This window comes from Microtus ochrogaster (genome assembly GCF_000317375.1).
Source record: "Microtus ochrogaster isolate Prairie Vole_2 chromosome 14 unlocalized genomic scaffold, MicOch1.0 chr14_random_2, whole genome shotgun sequence".
In the NCBI taxonomy this organism is placed as follows: Eukaryota; Metazoa; Chordata; class Mammalia; order Rodentia; family Cricetidae; genus Microtus; species Microtus ochrogaster.
In genome coordinates, this window is record NW_004949097.1 from 9636189 (window position 1) to 9657721 (window position 21533).

At 44.5% G+C, this 21533-nt stretch overlaps 1 protein-coding gene across 1 annotated transcript in view; it reads left to right on the forward strand.

Moving 5' to 3' along the window:
• Etnk1 (ethanolamine kinase 1) overlaps positions 1-5249 on the forward strand; it is a 47935-nt gene extending 42686 nt beyond the window's left edge. The window contains exon 9 of the mRNA XM_005364581.2: positions 43-5249. Coding sequence (XP_005364638.1) covers positions 43-115 — 73 coding nt within the window. The 3' untranslated portion in view covers positions 116-5249. The remainder of the gene's footprint in view (positions 1-42) is intronic.
• The last annotated feature ends 16284 nt before the right edge of the window (positions 5250-21533 follow it).

The following is a 21533-nucleotide window of genomic DNA, read 5'->3' on the forward strand; positions in this document are numbered from 1 at the left end:
GCTGAGGTCAGCTCTGAGTTTTCCTTGTTCTTTCTTCACTAGGTACGCTGTTGTTCGCTTTAACCAGTACTTTAAAATGAAGCCCGAGGTCACAGCGCTAAAGATGCCTGAGTAAAGAAGACACCTCATTGTTCTCCAGGAGCTGAGCAGTGCTTGTGGATGTTTCCTAAGAAATTCCGAAAGCCAATATTTGTTAACACTCATTTAATTTGGTTATCTTGCTTTACAAATTATGCCTCTAAACAGCCAATCTATTTTTAAATAGAATGATGTTAAAAATATGGTTACTGTTGTCAGTATGTGACGGGCTAGAGATTTGTCCACCAGTGGAAAGAATCGAGTCGGCTTTAGCCTTTGGCAGCACAGTCCATGTTCCATGTGATGATTTGTTACAGATTTGACATGACTGACTACCTTTCATCTTTCCTTTGTTGTTCAGTGTATGAAATGAGATGTTGTAGAGATCTTTTAAAAGTTTTGTTATAGGGTTAATTTTAGAAAAACATTCTTGTTTGGTGTGACCTTTGTAAAATGAATCATTTACTCTTGACATGGCAGTCACTGCCTTCGTAGTAACTTAGGGTGTTCTAGACTTTTCTAGAGAAGTGTCCACTGAAGAGGGAGCAAGGCAGTTACTGTCTCTAGGGGTATACTTTCTTGAATTGGAGATTGGAAATGATTTCTCTGAAGAATACAACTTAGAGTTAAATTGTCTCTTTATATAGCCTGACAATATAAAATATATTTACTGTATAATCCTGGAATATAAGTATAACAATTTAATGTTAAAATGTGTATTAAGTCATGTTTTAAAATACTAGATATGGTCATTTAAGGTAATAGTCCCAGTTTTTAGAATTTACCTATCAAATTGTTTTTAATCAAAAATTTTGTTTAACTTGATTCTTTTTTTTGTTTATTTAATAGTAGCCGATATTGTTCATATTTGAAACAAACATGCAGAATTCATCATACTTGGAAGCAAGGAATATCATTTAGATTCTTTCTATTCGGATTCATTCCTTAGGTTTGTTTTGTGTCTATAGAGTCAGCAAATGATTGCTTATACATGTAATTTCAGAGTAATATTGTTAAAGCAGTTAGAAGAACCAGTAAGGAACATTTAGGTAGGTCATTGAGCTTGAATACTTAAAATCTTAACAAATAAGGAAATGTGAATTAAATAAGTAGTCGTGGTAGGAGGACTTGTTTTATCTTGTTTTTGTTAGTCTAGTTTTTATTTTTCTATAGATGTGAGAGGGAAGCAATTATTAAATGGAAGGAAGTTAGGTCTTTGAGGTAGACCAGAAGGCTTTAATCTTTGAAGACTGTGGACTTGAACAGTCACAGCTAACTTACCTTAGCTTAGTCAGACAGGCTTTGCACTTTGGTCACATAAGTGCTTTGGTACTAAGTTGGCTCCATGGATCTGCATATTTAAAGTCTGCAGTGCAGATCTATCCTAAGACATTGTCTGGTATATTGTTCCACATGACTTCTGTTCTCAGACAAGTGCTTTAAAATACTTGGATTGTCTCAACGTGTTCAAAGCTAATAAAGTAAGTACAAACACTTACAGGCCATGGCCATTTGAGATGGTAAATTCTAGCCATGTAAACAGACTCCTAAGTATGTGTCTCTAACAGTGTTAGACCTGGATTTGGTTTCTACCTCCCTAATGTTGTAAAGTTCACTTTTGTTTTTATGAATCACATTACTGTAAGATCATTACAATTCTGCCGACTTCTTTGAATGAAAACAAATAATGACTACTAGCTCTTTTCAATGTTAAAGCAAACCTACAAGAACTGGCTTAGTGGAATTTTCATTTGTGATTGGAACATTGTCATAGAATGATAAAAATGTGAGCCTCCTGATTCTTTGCTTTCCTCCTCTTAAAATCCAAGAGTATGTGTCACATGGAAACACTGGAGAAGACAGTGTTGGCTAGTCTGTTCCTGTTCTTACTTGAGAGTGCTTTGAGTGGAGGCTTACCATGCTGCTGCTTCTGCTGGTGGTGGTGGACTGCGTAGCAGCCAGCTGAGACCGCTGCCCCAGAGACGCCGGTGGCAGTGCATGCACCAACAGCGAGGCGTCCTTGTTCACCCTGCTAGCATGGAGGAGATCTTGGAAGAAGACGAGCACATGTAAACTGTTGTCCCCATTCCTTGGCTAGATTTGGGTGCTCTGATGCGCCTGCTTCCCATGCAGCTTTTGGGGATCATGGTGTAGATTATCAACAGGATTCAAAAATGTCTTTTCTTTGTATTGACCATGGAAGGGATTCTAAAGAGGGTACATTGGGACAGCTCGGAAGAGCATCCCTCTAAAATGTGTCCTGTGGCTTGTTAGGATATTAGTTGCCTTCTTTTGTTAAGCTAAGGAACTTGAATGCCTTACCTAATCACTCAACTGGTGGTAAGCTCATTTTGTAAATATGAAAGTGGATGTTAGAAGTGGCATTCCTGGATGTTCAATGTTAATCAATAGACCGTAGTGGCCTGGATGCTGTAACAAGCAAAATTCCACATTTCTGCCCTCTACCCTGATCCTGTCTCCCTGGCACACCTGTATGATCTTGAACCTGACCAATGATATTTGATTTCCCTCCCCTCTTCTAATCCTGTGCTACCACCATTTTCTGGAAATGAGATGTGGTGGACACGTCTCACTGTTGACATGATCTGCCTGAGATCAACATGAGCACAAACCTCATCAACTAGGTCTGCCTGGAGTGTAAATAAGCAGCTGTAATTAGTGTGAGTTGTGTCCTGCATACAAGAGTGTGTAGTTTTGCATTCTCCTTTGTAGAAGTTTTTCTGTCATTAAATGATCCAGTCTGTTGGTGTTTGGCTGGGAACAGTGCACACCTCTAGCTGTGCAGTGAGATAGCAAGAACTGGAAGTAAGCTTTATTGGGTTTAGTTAATGTTGTATTTATTTATTCAGCCTCTCAGTGCCTAATAAGACTTTTCTCCAGTTTTTATTCAGCTGTTGATTTTTGTGTGTGTGTATTAGATTCTGGGAAGCAGCGAATTTATAGCTCACTCTTAGACTCACAATTTGAAGGTAAAGGAAGCTAAAAATGTAATTTGGTGTTTATAAACTAAAGTGTGGCCCCCTTTTCTATTTTCAGAGTTTGTTGACACTTGGTATTCAGTGTGATTGTAAATCACACCCCTAAAAGACATAGGGCAAATGGCATCTCTTAGTTTTGTCAGGTGGCTTCTCTGGAGCAGTTCAGTGTGGGGCTGTGAGAAGAATGGTGGCTTTTATGACAACTATCCCGTGTTTATTTTAACTTTATGAATTTAGACTTAAAGGAAGATTTCCCCCGAGCACTCTAGAGGAAATGTCTTCAGGCCTCTGAGTTACCCAGAAACCACCTGTACCTCCTGATGCTCTCACTCCCTGATAGAGAAAGGGAGTAGTGTCAGGGTTTGGGGTTTGGCTTTTCTTGACTTGCTGTTAAGCATTTTATACTGCATTCCTGAGTACTGTAGACTTAAATACTTCCCTGTTAATCTGTCATCCTGTTGACAAAGTCAACAGTGCTTTGTCCTGGGGTTTTCCTAGTAGCAGCATCGTGTGCTACCTCACACAGAAGGTGAGCGCAGGTGGAGACTAGCCTCTGAGTGTCTCTCACTTCAGGGCCTGTTGCTGTGGTCTTTCTTCTCCGTCAGATGTCATGATGGCCTTTACTGTGAAGCTGAGCTGCATCTTCAGTCATGTTTCTGTTGTGAAAGGCAAGTTGAGGCACGGCGAGCTGCCTTTCCCTATAGTGACGGCAGTGTTAAATCTTGGGTTTGACAAATGCTATTAGCTATTCCAGATAAAACATCCCTGTTTTTGGAACTTCAGCCCGTATTTCTGTAAAAGAAAATACTTGAGGTTTTTGTATTACCTTAAATTCCTGAAGACTAAATTCAGTGATATGTTAAATGAGTTAGATTTGTTTGAGTAGTTTTTATGCTGAAAAGTTTTCAATTTTGGCACAATTTGATATGGGAAGAAACCCCAAAGTGTTTGGATTAGAAACAAATACTGATGCTTCACTCATAAGCACTTTAAAGTTGTATGTTGGAGGTTACTCTCCTGGACTGTGTGCTGTGGTACCACCAACACCACCTTTGTCCATTGTGCATTGTATGGCGTGTATACTTGCAAAAATACTTCTTAAAATAGTTACAGTTTTACCTTTTAGTTATCTTGCTCACTGTGATAATTTTGAGCCGATTAATACATTAATAAAACACTAGATACTTACAGAACTGAAACATCATCTTGTCTTTTGATTGGTTTGTGAAAGTGGAGCAGGAAAACCTAGTGGATTGGAATTACAGGGTTCCTAGCCAGGAACTTTGAGAGCTGGGTTGAAACCCAATGACACCTGCAGAGCAGTGGAGGGAGAACAGAGTACCTGCTCGCCATGCCTGCACTGTGGCATGCGGCTGCTTGTTTGTAGGTAGTGACAAACTGAGTGTTCATTGTCAATAATCTAAAGTTGTCCTCTGTATTTACCTGTACTAAAGTAACTGTAAACTAATGGAACCCACAAGAACTTTTCTGTATTTAGGAGCTTTTGTACAGCAAGGTCAAACATCCTGATTGAAGGAAGAAGACATGGTGTTATCTATATGCAAGGGGAAAAGCTGAACTTTGATTCAAAGAGAACTGTCATTGCGTTAGCCGTCTGTTGAGTCGGGAAGCTGTGGCATAGATCCGAAATTGGTTTCTCAAATGTGAATTGTAGTCTAATGCTGCTTTGTGTAGACTGTAAGTGCTATGGATAGTCTCAGCACTGAACACGCATCGATACCTCGCAGATGAATGCAGCCTTTGTCCTAGGTTTCCCTTCGCCTCAGCCAGTGTCTGAGTGCCGGAGAACTTGCTCATCTGTTTGCTAGCGGAGATACTTCCTGCTTTTTCCTTTGTTGTTACATATTTTTATGTTTGAAATTTAAGTTTTACTACTGTTAATTTAAGTAAGATTTGTTTCGTGGCTATAATGGCATCGCCAGTGAAATCAACAGCCTCATTCATGTAGCTGCTGAAGTGACATTTGTGTTCTGTGTTCATGGACTTGCAACGAAGCCGTGTTTCTGTTAAGATATAAGTGCGGCTTAGGCTTTATTTCTGTTTAATAAGGCTTTCTACCATTGATTAAATGAAGGAATGTATCTTTTTGAAGAGATTTATATTCTGTAAATAAACATTGGTTGTAACAATAAAGTTGAGTTCTAACTATAATGTGTCCCTGTTATTTGTACTCTTCTTGGAGATTGTCTCTTGTAGAATATATGGAAATACAAGACTTTAAAGGAAGGAGTTGAGCGATGAGTGTTTGCCTAGCAAGTGTACTCACTGTCTTAGTTTCGCTCCCTAAAACCAGAGGAGAAATAAGGGCTTTCCAGAGTCACCAGGAAGGCCTGGGGAGCCACTGCTTAGGAGAGCAGTTAGTGACTGGGCAGTCATGAGGCCTGGAGTTTGGACCCCGGACACACATAGCAATCCAGGTGCTCCACACACCTGTACCCCAGCTCTCAGGGCATGGACACAGATGGTCATTAGGGCTTGCTGACTCCCAGCCTAGCCAAGGATACATGAACCCGGGTTCAAGGAAAGACCCTCAGAGGAACAGATGAAGCATGACAGGACTCGTAGCTTCCTCCTTCAGACCCATGCATCCACATAGGTTTGTGCGTAATTTTTTCCTTTACAAAGGTATGTAACTGTATGTTTGGGGCAATTTAAAGTTTCTGATTGTGCTGCTGTTCTGTTGCTATGATAATATGCCATGGCCAGAAGCAACCTAAGATTTTGTTTTGTCTTACAGTTTCTGAGAGATAAGTCATAGAGGAAGGCGTGGTTGTGGTAGAAGCAGGAAGCTTGGGTGGTCCTTCTCTTCCTTCTCTTCTCCCCTCCGCTCCCCTCCTTCTTTGTTTTTTTAAACAGTGTTTCTCAGCCCTGGCTGACCAGGCTGGCCTTCAACTCAAGAGATCCACTCGCCTCTGCCTCCTGAGTACTGGGGTTAAAGGTGTGGGACACCACCGCCCAGCAGACTGATCGAACTTCAACCACATAGAAAAAAAGCATTGGAAGTGGCGTGAGGCTGTACACTCTCAAAGTTCACTGACATGCTTCTTCCTGCAAGCCTCTAAGTGTTCTGAAACCTCTCTAGATAGCCTCCAGTGGACCAGTTGTTCACATACATGAGCATGTGCGGGGAAACAACTCATTCAAACTACCACCCTCATACTCTGATTTGTAGTATACTCTGAAAACATTTTGAAAACTTGCTTTTGGAGGTCCAGTTGCAGAGGTGTGCCTCCACTCTACTTACATGATACTGGGTATTGATCCAAAAGCCTAGTGACCTTCCTGCACAAGCACTCTGCCAGCTGAGCCACACCCCTAGTCTAGATACCTGCTTCTCATGGTTCCTACCTGTGACAGTTTGGATGTAACTGGCCCTCATAATCCCAGGGAGTATCACTAGTGGGAGGTGTGGGTATGGCCTTGGAGGAAGTGTGTCACTGTGGGCTGACTTTGAGGTTTCACACACTCAGGATACCACCCAGTGGGTCAGCTGACTTCCTGTTGCCTGCAGAATGTAGCACCCTCAGCTCCAGCACCACATCTGCCTGCACACAGTGACGCTCCCCATCACGATGACAATGGACTGAACCTCAGAAACTAGGCGAGCCACTTCAATTAGATGTTTTCATTATAAGAGTTGCTGTGGTTGTGGTTGTCTCTCCACAGCAAGAGAACACTGACTAAGACACCAACAGACTCATTCTTAAAAGTTGTACCCAAAGCCGGGCGGTGGTGGCGCACGCCTTTAATCCCAGCACTTGGGAGGCAGAGGCAGGCGGATCTCTGTGAGTTCGAGACCAGCCTGGTCTACAAAAGCTAGTTCCAGGACAGGCTCCAAAACCACAGAGAAACCCTGTCTCGAAAAACCAAAAAAAAAAAAAAAAAAAAAAAGTTGTACCCAAACGACTTTGGAAGTTTCTTTCTACTAAGCAAGTTGTGCTTTCTGTTGTCTTTGCCCGCCTTACTGCAGTACCCCATAGGCACCTCTTGGGGTACTTGTTCTAGTTCTCTGCTTTGGGGACCTTGTTTTCATGCTCCTTAGCAAGATGGAAGTTACTTCTCTGCTCACAGCATGAGAGCACTTGGAGGTAGATGATGAGCTCTTGCTTCCCACATGAAGAAAAGTATGTAAAGTAGAGAAACATTTTAAAACAAGAACACGGTAGGAAGGCAGCATTTGCCATTGCAGGGAGGCTAATCTCTGGGCCCAGTTGTCCAGGTTTACCTAAGCCAGTGTGATGCCCACAAGAGAACCTATTCTGCTGTCTGGAAAGTGGAAATGAATACTATATTCTTTCTCCTCCCCCGCTCCTCTCTTCCCTCTCCTTGATTTGGTTTGCTATTTGTTTGAACCTCGATTGAGGGAGATGTTTTATATGTAAATTTTATGTATATATTATTAACTGCAGATAATTTTTTCAGAGGTGACCAGAATTCAGTGTTTTTAGATTTTGGTATATTAAAAGCGTTCAAAGCCCCCACTAGTATATTTTAAATTTTAAATATAGTGTTTGTGTGATGTGTGCACGTCGGTGCAGGTTCTACTGCACCTGTATGGAGGTCAAAGGACGATTTTGAGTTGGTTCTTTCCTCCCACCTCTACATAGTGTGGGTTTAAGTGAGAGCGCCACCCCTCACTCTGTATGTAGGCTCAGACTTTCCGATACACAGTCCTTGCTTGGTGATACTGTTTGGGTATGTTTCGGAGCGTGTGGCTTTGCTGGAGAAAGTATGTCACAGTGGGCTTTGATGTTCTACAGAGCTAATGCCAGGACAGACTCCAAAGCCACAGAGAAACCCTGTCTCGAAAAACAAAAAATAAATAAATAAATTAATTAATTAAAAAAAAAAAACCCAACACTTTAAGTGCTTGCTCTCTGCTTTTTGCTCATGGTGCTGCTTCAGAAGCCATGTCTGTCTCCCCGCCATCATGGACTCATGCCTCTGGCACCATAAGCCTAAAGAAGTAGTCTGGTCATGGTGTTTCATCACAGCAGTGAACGTGGTTTGCAGAGATCAAGCTCAGGTCATTAGACTTACACCGTGCTGAACCCCTGAGCCATCTCCCTTTCCCAGTTCTGAGACAGGAGGGTCTCGAAGACAACTTAGGCTGTCCTAGAAGTGATTCTATAAACCATGCTGGTATTGAACTCAGAGATTCCCCTATCTATCTCTGAAGCACTGGGATTAAAGATGTGTATCACAATGCCTGGCTCAGTCTAGTTTTTTTTTTTTTTAAAGGTGTGTGCATAACAGTGAAAGAAGCAGTACGTACTCTTTTTCACCCTCAAGAAGAGTTACAACTAAAGCCTACAATCAGTTTTCTTGTAATATTTTATATAACTCAGGAAAACCCAAAGCAGATGTTATTGACTTGCACTAGATCTGTCTGTGAAAGGTACTAAGAGCTGTCAGTAATGGCTCGTGTGGGCAAGAGTCTTTTTTTCCCCAAGGCTTGGCACTTGCATTGGCTTATCACCTTTGGTACAAGAAAAAAGGAGCCAGCCTGTCTTTATCACTTTGTCACTATAATAAAGCACCTGACAGAAGCAACTTAAGGAAGAAAGGGTTTATTTTGGCCACAGTTGGAGGGTAAGGTTCATGGCAGTGAGGTCACGGTGGTAGCTGCTGAGGCAGCCAGTCACGTGGCATCTACCTCACTCAGCTCACTCCCTTTCTATACCCCAGGGAATGGTGCCATTCATAGTGATCTGGGTCTTCCCAATTTAACCTAACTCCCCACAGATAGACTCAGCTGGTTCTAGAGCTCACAAGGTTGACAGCTGAGGTTAGCTATGCAGCCTACAATTTCTTTGGACACAGCAGATATTTTTCTCGAATTAAATTCAGCAGAAGACTATGAATCAAAATCAAACACCCGTCTACTAAGATCTCTCTAGTTGGTTTTCTCAACTATTTGTACTGTGAATCTTAATAGCTGAAAAAAAATACCCTTTTTACAAAAATGTTATATTTAGTAATTAGTTGGTGAAGAATGCTATTTCAGTCTTCACACTACACTGAAGATGCTAATTCAAACTGCTCTCTTTCCCCGTTTTGTAACACTAGGAGAGAATTTAAAGTGTGATTGTGATTCCTGCATATTTCTTTTCTCATGGTGCCAGAAGGCTGTGTAGGTGCCTTGAAAAAGGCTGTCTTGTTGACATCCCTAACAAGAGGCTACAGCCGTCACACTCAGGGATTTGTGAGCTCCAGCTTTGCAATCTAAAATGCAAAGTGCTGATCCTGTTTGCCAGCATGCACTTCCTTATCAGTCTCACAGAATCCTGTTGTCCTGAGTGTTGACAGCACCGTTTCATCTAGCTTTCAAAATAAAATGGAACACCGGGGCAGGCTGTTGCGTGCATCTCCGAAATGTGAAGACTTCACCATTGTAGCCTTTGTCTACATTCCGGTTTATCTAACTTTGGTGACATTCTACCCCCCCACCTCAGGAAGTACTCTTAAAGACCCCTTCATTTCTGTTTCTTTTCTGGCCTTCATTAGGGACCCTTGTCACCTCGGGCTCTCCTGCCATCCCACCACCACCGAGAAAACAAGCTTGGATGTGCCCGATGTCTCCCCTTTTACTCCTTTGTCGGCAGCTGACTTTGTGTGTGTGATTCAGGGTTTCTCTGTGTAGCATCCCCAACTATCCTGGAACTTGCTCTCTAGATGAGGCTGGCCACCGTGATGATAATGGGCTAAACCTGTGAAACTGAAGCCACCAACAAATGCTTTCTCTTACAAGACTTGCCTGCTCACAGCATCTCTTCACAGCAATAGAACACTGACTAAAACTGTATAGGTGCTTTGCCTGCAAGCATGCTCCACATTCGTGCAGTGCCCCCTGGAGGCCAGGAGGGGGATGTTGGATCCTCTGGAACTGGAGTTGCAGATGCCTGTGAGCCTCCTTGTAGGTGCTGGAAATAGAATCCAGATACTCTGCAACACGAGTAAGTGCTTTTTAACAACTGAGCCATCTCGCCATCCCCTTACTTTTCTTTTAATTTACCTAACTGATACTATTTTATTCATTTCATTCTCATATTTTCCCTAAGTATGCTATTTTAAAGGCCAGTTTGTATAGTACTCTATATGTTGCCCAATAGGTAGAATGCTTACCTAGCGTGCACCAAGCCATGGTTTCAGTTGCTAGCACTGAATACATTGGATATGGTGGCACATGTCTATAATCCTAGCAGCCGGGAATGGAAGCCAGGAGGATCAGAAGTTCAAGGCTGGGCTGCAGCAGGTGAAGGCACCAGCCACCAAGCCTGAGAACCTGAGTTCAGTCCCCAGAACTCACATGGTGGAAGGAAAGAACCGGCGTCCCCAAGTTGCCTTCTGATGGATACGTGTGCTTGATGGCATGTACATCCCCCTCCCCATGTGGAATAAAAGCTAAAAACTGAAATAAAGTAAGAGCTTCAAGGTCGCCCTTGATTAAACAGTGAGTCAGCCCGAGGTACTTGAGATCCTGTACTGGATAATTAATTCACAGAAAAAGGAAATGAAAGCGAAGTGAAGAACGCATCTGTTTGGACACACATGGGCTTGTTGCTGGGAAGATCCTCTCAGAATGTACATTTCCTGGGAAGGGGCCAGGAAAGGCGGCAAACTGGCTCCCAGTTGGGGTTCCCAGGAAGCAATTTACTGGCTGAGCCCACACCCCCCCCCCCCCAGAGATTCCTTTTTTACTGAGGAATTTTCTTTGTGAACCATCGCTTGGAAATGTTTGCTGAGATCTAACCTTGGGTAAAAGAGTCAGGCTACTTAAAGGCAGGAAGTGCAGATAGGAGGGGGAACACGCAGCCTGGATCCCCCAGGGATATTTCTGTGGATGTCCTTGAGATGCTCTAGGTCCCTGCAGTCAGTGTGATGGGGCAACACAGGATGAAAGGTCCTGTGAATAGTCCGACCCAAGATACACACAGATAACACCATTCCCTCCCACGTCCCTCCACTGCAAGTGATTTCCATTCTCAGACAGTGACTTCAAATGCACATTGATCTGAGTACTGGACACGCAGGCACCTGTGACCAATTGGTTTAACCTCGGGACAGCTCCACAGGCCTTTAGGTAAGAGGCGGGGACTTTTAAAACCCAGGCCAGCTTCTTGTATTCTCTTTTAAGGCCTCTAGGACTCAGCCATCATACCTGTTCACTATAGAAAAGTGACTACTGAGAAAGCAAAGGTTAAATTGTAGCCCTATGTAAATAACATGTCTATTTCAAGTTTTCATCATTCATAGGCATCTGTATATCAGCAGGTGTGTCACCATAGTTAATAGACATGAACACACAAATTAGAAAACTGACCACAGTTATTTCATACTAGCATTTTTTTCTTTTTAAAGTATTACAAATGATTCTAAATTATGTATGTGCAAATGTGAGAATTGAAGAGTGTATGTATGTGTGTGTGAGAATATACTAGTGGGTATGTGTGTGAGTGTGTATATGTGTCAGGATGTGTACGCAAGTGTGTGTAGGTGTGCATGTGTGTGCATGTGCCCACGGAGGTCAGAGGTGTTGGATCCCTTTGAAGCCGGAGTTCATGTGTGTATGTGTATGCCAGTGTGTGCATGTGCCCACGGAGGCCAGAGGCTTGGGATGTTCTCGGAGCTGGAGTTGCGACTGATGATGAGCTACGGGACGGGTGGGGGGAACGGAACTCAGCTCCTCCTCAAGAACAGCACATGCCCCTAACCACTCGGCCATCTCTTCAGCCTGTTTTTTCCTTTTTAAAAGGAAAACTTTCAGCCTCCTTTTCCCCCTCCCCCACCTCCCTCTGCCCTCCTCTCTTCACAGTGACTAAGGGTTTGTAGACCCTGAGCAGGGCCCAGCCACTGAGCTCCATGCCTTCCCACCTTCCAATTTCTTCCTGGGTCGCTGCTTCCGCTCCACTGTGGGTTACACCTCAGCACACAGTGGGGCTTCTGCTCTGGACATTGTAGGTGTCCATGTCACCACGATTGTGACACATTCTTGCTACTAACTACACATTGCCACTTTCAATTTTGGTTCTCATGTGCACAGTTTCAACGAACTTTCCTTTCTGAACCTGGGTCTCAAGTCTCATAGTCAGACTGTCCTCGAACTTGCTATGTGGCTGAGGATGGATTCAAACTCGTTTCTTCTGTCTCCACCTCTGGACTACTGGGATAAAGGGAGTGAGCACATTATCACATCTGGTAAATTATCATTAAAGGTATTTGTCTGAAATGGTATTTTGCTTTCTTCTTGAAAGTTCTGACACCTCTCTCTCTCTCTCTCTCTCTCTCTCTGTGTGTGTGTGTGTGTGTCTACACATTAGGGAGGCTCTTGGCTTCTGGCCTGCATTCACAGCCCTTGCTAAGTGGGTTACAGAAAAGCAGCAAATCTCTTTAGTAGCCTTGAATGTTATCTACCGATGTTCTTAGCCTTTGGTTGCTGGAATCCAGTTGTCTGTTTTATGTCCAAAAGCATTTCACCTGATAATCACAAGGATGTTGGGTCAAACACAGAAGTGGGCAATGAATGCCTATTAGGAGGTTAAGCGTAGCTCACGTCCAGTAGGAAGTGACTCCAGGCCTGCAACATTTCAGGTCTTTTCACTCGCAGAAGTTCTCATCACTGTCCTGCAACTTCTAGCACAGGTTCGGCTTTTTCCTCAGTACAAGTGGGATGTTCAAGGCGATAAAAGAATTGAGGACCATTCCGGCTTGAAGTGACAAGAGGATGTGGTAAAACCCAAGGCAAAGTGTCTCCAAGGTTTACACAAAGTGACCAAGGTTTTGTTCCTGGAGTCCTGAAACGCCGACTAGGAACTACTGAGACCAGGGCACTGGGACTGTGAAGACTTAGGAAATATGAGACTCACGACCAGGAGAAGGGATGAAGCGTGACGGGAGATTCAAGGGAGTTTATGCCGTAGACAAGAACTCCTGCCACTGAGCCTCAGGCCCCTTGCTGTGTGTGTGTCTAGGTTCTGCCCACAGCCTCTGAGCAGGCCAAGGTGGCCCAGTGCTAGCACTCCCGAGCAATACCCTTACAGACCACAAGGTGGTGATACAATGTCACAAGTCTGCCTTGCAATCTTCCTTTCATTCTGGACACTTCCTCTGTTTTTAATCTAAGACTTTTTATTTTTGACTGTGTTTTAGTTCCTTTAATTTTTTTTTGCACCCTTTCAAACTGTTTTCTCCTTTTAAATTTCTCTTTAGCTGTCCGTTAAGCAATCATGAGTTTTACACTAGTCACTGAATAGAATGCATTAAAATTTTAAATTCCATAACATTTGTTATAGACCATCGAGAGAGACCTGTATGAAAGAGAGGAGCATAGCCGGACAAGCCTCCCCAGACACATCACTCCTAAGAGATCCCCACACACGCCAGCGCTGTGCCCCTGCCCTCACACTGCTCCTAAGAGATCCCCACTCATGCCAGCGCTGTGCCTCTCTCCCACACTGCTTCATTCCATCTTTGGAAGCTTGTTCAGGCTGATCTGTAAGGTCATCTCTTATCCATGAAGTTCTCCAGCATAACTACAATGCCAGCGTCACTCCTAAAACACTATCAGTTCCTTAATATTACAAATTGCAAGGGTAACATCCAAAGCTCCAATGGCTCAAAAGTTAAAAAAGATTATAATTTGATCCTTGGGATTTGGCATCTAAGTAAAGCCCACATACTATGATTGGTGGATTTTCTCTATTACTATTAATTCTTATTATTTGTGAGACAAGGTTTCACTACATAGCCCAGCTGGTCTCAGACTCGTGAGGATCCTCCTGCCTCAGTCTCCCGAGAACTGGAGTTACAAGTGTGTACTGTGATCACACCTTTAGTGGGGGTTGGGTGTGTTTTGAGACAGGGTTTCTCTGTGTAACCCTGGAATTCTGTCCTGGAATTCCCTCTGTAGACCAGGCTAGCCTCAAACTCACAGAGATCCACCTGCCTCTGCCTCCTGAGTGCAGGGGCTAAAGGCCTGCACCATTACTGCCCGGCTACACCAACTCCTTCTTTAAAAAATTATTTTCTTAGACTTTGTTCAAAAGTATTTTAAATCATGCTTTGAGAATTTCATACATTGGGTTTTGCTCACCCCCCCCCCCATTTCTCCTCATTTCTCTCTCCAAATTTTACATCCTTAATTTCTTTTTATTTTAATTCCTGGAGTACAACTTGTGGTGCCCACATACTCTTGGGTGTGCAGTCATTCACTGGAGTGTGACCAACCTGCCCACCGCCACACCCTTCTAGAAGGCTAAGGCTCCCTCTCCTTGAAGCTATCAGTGTGAATAGCTCCTGAACTAGGGGTGCACACCCCTCCTCGCTAGGTGCTGGGATTTTGTTTAAGTGGAACCTGTGGAGTGCCACTCTCTCCTTCCATCTGTCTGTCTGTCTGTCATTCTCGGCTTGCAGTTTATTTGTTGAGAGAACTAAGTTGTTGGTTTTTTCTTTTTTCTTTTCTTTTTTTTTGTAGTTTCCTGCAGTCTAGATTTCTCTGATTGCTGTCAACTCTTAAAACGGGTAGTGAAACATTTGGTAATTTTCTAAGCAAAGTTTAAGATGAAACGAAGCGCTTGCCTTCTTTGTTCCTGTGGCCTGGCTGGGCTTCTAGACAGCTGGGGATGTGGGTGAGGGTGAGGGGAGATCCATACCTTTACGGCCTGTCACAAGGGACTCACGTGTGGAGTAGGTGGCCACTGAGGATCAGAACATTCTACAGTCGAACACACCTTGTTTTTCTTGTTTCAACGGCCTCCCGGCTCCGGACGCCCCGGTTCATGTCAGTCTCTCTGGAATCTTGCCAGACAGTTGAGTACTAAGTTTGACACTTCAGCTAGTCTCTCCGGTAGCCCACTCTCTGATCTCCGAGGTTTGCTCCACTCGTTCTAAACAAGCTTTGGGGGGCTCTGTGAGGTAGTGTCCTGGGAACTAGGGGTTCAGCAAAAGCTCGTGCCCCGTGAGGCGAGGCAGTGCACACCGGGGCATGCATCACTCTGGGGCATGCTGCAGAAAGTTCAAGAGTTCCAGGTCAGCCTGAACTTCGCCACAAGATGCAGTCTCAGAAAATGAAAACAAAACAAAACCCTACCCTTGTGGAGCTTATGTTGTAGTACAGTAAATCAATTACAAAAGAGTTCGTGTATGGTTTGACTACAGTGTCTGCATAGGCTCTTTGCAGATGGCGTCCTTCCTAGTGGCATTTATTTTGCCCTCCCATCCCCGGCCCCTCAGGCGGAAGTGCGTCACTGGAGGCGGGACCTGCCTCTGGTTTGCTTGTCGCTCTGCTTCCTGGCTGCCACGTGCTCCTAGAACCGTGCAGGTCTGCTGCCCCTGGGGCTGGAGGTGACGTTTTCTCTTAGGAACGTTGGCTGCAGCTGCCAATAGGTAACCAATACAAAGGTGGGGGAGGGAAGTACTGTCCAATGAAGCCATGTGACACGCCTTCCACTTACTTGCCTCCGGGACTCCTCCAGGGCTCCCCTGGTGGTGATGGAGAAGGGGTCCAGCCCAGGTCTGGGAGGCCAGGGTGTAGCCTACAACCTGTTACTCACTAGCTTTGGGCAAGCTGCCTTCCCAGTGTCTCAGGTCCCACAGCGTCCAGTGGATACCGGAAACTGAGTGAGTCTTCTGGTTGTAAACACAAGAGTAGGGACTCAATCACACACGTCACAAAGCATCTGATAACTATAAAGACACAAGCTTTACCAGAGGCTGATGAAGCTAACAGGATGTGTGTGGCCCCCATTCTTAGGACACCCAGTTAATGGTCCCACCATAAGCTAGTGGCCCCCAAAGGAGAAGGAAAACTGTTTCTCCACCAGCTTGGAGAATCCGAAGGGACAGCTTCACAAAGTGAAATTGAGGGAGTTTGGGGCACTCTGATAGGGCACATGTTGTTTTATAGGGGCCTCCATCTGGGTCTGAGCTGTGCCTATGAGTGGGTAGTGAGCCGAGGTGTCACCAGACCTGCTGTGAGCCCACGAGTACTTTGTTTTTGGGACAGAAGATCTCATCCGAGGGGACCATTCACTCTCCCAGCTGCTGAAATAGATGCACAGAGCAGGAGTGGGCTTCCAGTGTGCATCTCCCAGCAAGGGGAGGGAAAATGTCAAGGGTTGTACCGGGGAGATGTCGGGACATTCAGTGTGAATGTGGCTATTTGGATGAAATGCCTCTGAGGTCCTAAGATAGCACTACAGGCTATGAATAGAGAGGGAGAAAGGAAATGGGGCAGCATGCTTCGCTGATGGGTGTCTAGACCCAACGCTGAGAAAACACTGTGGGGCCTTGGGATTAAAATGCTAACCAAACTCCTCTTTCCCAGAACAGCATCATAGAAAAGCTATGACTGATTTCTTCTGGGTATCAGGTCTTATTCTATGACTTTTACTGATTCCCCTGGAAATACTGTTTTAAAAATATGAAACAGGGAAGATGGCTTGGTCATAGAGTGCCTACTTCACAAGCGGGAGGACCTGAGTTCGCATCCCAGGCACCCACAGGAAAAGCAGGGTGCAGCGACATAGACCTTTAGCTCCAGGGTGGTGGGGCAGAGACAGGTGGATTGCTGGGACTTACTGACCCGGCAATCTAGTTTGAACTAGTTAGCTGCAGGTTCAGTGAGAGAGTGCCAGTTGGTGGCCTCTGTACATATGTACCCATGCACCTGCACCGTGTATGTTTGCACATCCATGTTGCACATCCACCACACCCTTGTACTAGAGCAAAGAGCTGACACTGAATTCCGTGTCATTGGACTGAAGAGTTCCCACACTTATAAAACTTTCATGAACGAGAGAACTCCTGTCTTCACTGGGAATGTTCCATCCGCACTGAGAGCATCAGGTGCATGTTTTCTTACTTTGATCAGTGGCTGACTTAAGCCACCGTGTAGGGGAAACACCTGACAGCATCTCCCCCAGACCTTGGGTACCCACCATTAATCAGCACCGTTGCTGTCACCCGCTGATGTCTAACCTAGCAGGATCTCCGAAAGGTTAATCTTCCGGAGTTCCTTGGGATTTGTAAGGCACTATTCTGAAAACCTAGTTTTAATTTTGATAAATGAATTTAGTAAGTGGTTAGTCCCAGAAAAGGTTCAAGATTTACAAGTCAGTCAAGAGATGAAGGTAGCAATTTATTATAGTTTTGGGCTGCTCCAGTCACCCCTAAGCTCTTTGACAAATCAAATGAGGAGTAATCAGATGCCAGAGAGAAATTTATCACTAGCCTTTGTCCCTCCCAGCTTTTATCAAGGAGCTCTGGCATGTAGCGTTCTGTTTAAGATAACATGGGAGTGTCTCCCAGTCTCACTGTCAAGAGCATTCTTATTCTGAGCAATAATCCTATGAACATGAACACTTTATCAAAGTAAACCATCACTTGGGTCTCATAGAAAGGAAGCAACGGCATTTTGTTCTAACTGAAAGCCAGAGTTCGAAGGCATGGCATGGGTATCAGCATATGATGTGTCTCCCCTAAATTTTAGCCGGTTTTGCATTTTTATTCCTGCTGTGATTGGGCTATTTTGCCATGTGTATAGCTAGGTGTCAGAGCACATGCCTTTAATTCCATCATTTAGGAGGCAGAGACGGGGGAATCTGGAGTTCAAGATCATCCTTGGCTATGTAGTGAGTTCAAGGCCAGCCTGGGCTACATGAGACCTTGTAACAACAGAAGTAAAATGAAACCAGGAAGAGAGAAGTCATGAGCGTATGTCATGGCTGGCTAAAGTCAAGTCTCACGCTATTTACTTTCTGATTATAATTTCTGGACCTACAACAGATAATGTAGAGTTATGGGTTCAAATTAAAGGGTTTTTGAGCTCATCCACAGTTGTCTGTGGATGACAAAAAACTCAGGTTTTGCGTGTGCCAGCTTTTCTCTCTCTCTTTTCTTACTGTCTTCCCTTGCCATCATTCCAAAATTCAGACTCAGTTCATTTGAGTCCAACTTTTCTGTCTTTTTTTTTTTTTTATCCCTCCACCCTTCAATTGTGTCTAACTGTTGCCAGGATAAAGGCTACATCCCATATGTGGTTCAGAGGCCTATGGGACGGCCTTTAGCTCTCTCCCACGCAGTACCACCTGCCAACTGTGTGCATCAAGCATATTGAATCATTTGTAGTTTCTGGCTGCCATTAAGCCCCGGGGTCAGCTGATTTCATGCTCATCACGGGAGATTATCCAAAGAGGTCCTGGCCTGACTGCAAGGCAGACACCAAGTGAGAGGAAGCGGAAACAGCAAAGGGAGCCTCCGTGGGCTTGGAAGAGGTTGCGTGTTGTCCGAGGCCTGTGCCGCTGGGCACTGGTGGAGGCCTGTGCCGCTGGGCACTGGGGTCGTCTCTGGGGACTGACAGTGTGACCCTTCGAGAAGCCCAGCAGGAACTCTGCCGGCCAGTGAAGTGAAGGAGCTTGGGAGAGAGAGAGAGCTCACTGATGCCTTTTAACCACTCTCAAAAGCCCAAACCTGGAGCCCAGTCCGCTGCTGTTGGTGCCTGCCCCACGGAAACAGTGGAAAGGAATTTGCTTTAGTGGGGACTGCTCATATTAAAACATTCGCTCTGGGGCCGGGCGGTGGTGGCGCACACCTTTAATCCCAGCACTCGGGAGGCAGAGGCAGGTGGATCTCTGTGAGTTCGAGGCCAGCCTGGTCTACAAGAGCTAGTGCCAGGACAGGCTCCAAAGCTACAGAGAAACCCTGTCTCAGAAAAAAAAAAAAACCTAAAAAAAACAAAAAAAAAAAACAAACATTCGCTATGCATGGATAGATGAACAGTATGGAAAGACAGAGAGAAAGGATGTAAAGAAGGAGACAGGAAGTAGAAGAGGAGGAGAAAAGGAGGAAAGATGGGGAGGAAGGAATGGGGATAGAGACTATGTGGTCACGCTCTACTTTTGTGTAGACGTAGAAACATATTTATTGTTCACACCAATGAATTTTGTCACCTCAGAGAAACACAGCACTATTGAGTCGCTACGTTAGTTGTCGATCACAGTCTTTAGTTACAGCAGTCCTCTGGACATCAGCTGTGACCACACTTCTCCTTTGTTCTGTTCCCTAGGTCAGAAAGACAGTGATGATTTAGTCATCTTTGAGGAGAAAGCATTGTTCGTGAAGCTCCATGTGCTTTGTGAGCCTCTAAGCAACTACTGCAAGCTTCACCAAATTTGCTCAGTCGTGTGCAAGCAAGAGGCGTCTTTGTAGTCAGCCATCGTCATCATTTTATTGTAACTGAAAATAGTTTATTTTATTATTTATTTGTGTGTATGTATGTGCTTCCCTGCAGAGGCCAGAAGAAGGCATTGGGTCTCCTGGAACTGAAGTTACAGGCAGTTGTGAGTTGCTGGGCATAGTATTAGGAACTGAGCTCTTAACAACGGAGCCATTACTCTAGCCCATGTTATTATTTACAAATGTATGTTTGTTTATTTGTTTTATGTGTGTAGGAGTGTGAGTTTGCACATGTCACATCACATGTGTGGACATCAGAGGGTAGCTTTCTGAAGGCATTTTTCTCCTGTCATGGGGATTGAACTTAGCTCACCAGTCTAGGCACAAGTACCTTTAATGGCCGTGCCATCTTGTCCTCTCTAGCCTAGTAGAACGGGATGGAGCTGAGATGTTCCTGTGGCCTAGTGACACGCTGCTATACTACCTGTCAGGCCTGTCCTACAGTGCAGAGTTTATATGCAGGAATGCTGCCTAAGATTCTGTGTGACTGCATCATTTGCTTACTATGCTCTACTGTTCATCATTAATTTAGCATCTACCTCTGCTTACAAGAAGTTTAGAAGGGTCAGGAGAGATGGCTCAGCAGTTAAGATTGCGTGCTGTTGTGGGGCAGTTGTGGCTCATGTCTTTAATCCCAGCATTTGGGAGGCAGAGGGAAGTGGATCTCTATGAGTTAGAGGCCAACCTGAGCTACAGAGTGAGTTCCAAGACAGCCATGGCAGTCACACAGAGAAACCCTGTCTCAAAAAAACTAAAACCAAAACAAAAAGATTATGCACTGTTTGGAGAATTTTGTTTGTTTGTTTTTTGTTTATGTTTGTTTTTTATTTTTAGAGACAGGGTTTCTCTGTGTAGCTTTGAAGTCTGTCCTGGAACTCACTCTATTCTCCAGGCTGACTTCAAACTCACAGAAATCCACCTGCCTCTGCCTTCTGAGTGCTGGGATTAAAGGCGTGTGTCACTACCACCTGGCTTGTGTGTTGTTCTTAAAGAAGGGATTTTGATTTCCAGCATACACACCAAGTGGTTCACCACCTGCCTGTAACTCCAGTTCTAGAGGACCCAATGCTGCCTTCTGGCCTACACACACACACACACACACACACACACAAACATACACACACACATTAGAAACCACACACCGTGAAATGCTTCATCAACCTCTTCCACTTGATCATACCCTTTTCTTGTTCTCGATTTAATTTCACATTATTTCTTCCCGTGGAGCAGTGGCTCTGTATTATTATACGTTATGTCAGGCTGTGCAGTGGTGTGAGGCTACATTTATAACATCCAGCCTGGGTGTGCAGCAGGCCCTGCCATTTGTTTGTATGATTACTCACTATGCTAATTTACACAGTGGACAATTTACCCAGCAACACGGTTTCCAAACATTCCCTTTGCTAAGAGACGTGTGTATAGGAAATGTCACTATTTTTAGCTATCCTACCTAATAGACATCAGCTTGGGCTTAGATGATTTTATATTGGAATTGAGGCTTTTTTATATAAAAGATTTATTTATTCTTATTTTATGTGTATGTGTGTGTGCCTGCATGCATTCATGTATACCACGCAGTGCATTGCCATGGAGGCCAGAGGAGGTGTTAGATGCCGGGAACTGGAGCTGTAGGGGGTTTTGCACTGCTGTGTGGGTTCTGTTCTTAAGTGACAAGCTCCAACCCTTGGAACTAAGATTTTATTAGTTCAAGCAATGCTGCTGACATGTTTGTGACCGTAAGCCACGAGCAACAGTTTCTCTAGAATTCATGCTTAGGGATGGCTTTGTTGTATGTCTGGTTCATCTTTTGGTTGCAATGAAGTGTCCTGATAGAGGCAACTTAAGGGAGAAAAGGGTGATTTTAGTCACAGTTCAAGATATAACCTGCAGGTGGGGGCGTCAAGGCAGCGGGAGCTTTAGGCATCTGGCCACACTGCATCCACATTCAGGAAACAGAGGATTGAATGCCAGCTAGCACTCAGCATTTTTTGCACTTCAGTCAGGAACCTCCTGCTCAAGAAACAGGTGGCATCCAGAATTAAGACGGGTCGTCCCCCATATGATCATGTGACCAAGAGAATCTTTCACATAGGGCTGGACAGATGGCTCACAGGTTAAAAGCACTCATTGCTCTTGCAGAGTTTTGGTCCCCAGCACACACATGGCAGCTTACAGTCTTCTGGAGCTCCAGTTCCAGGGGAC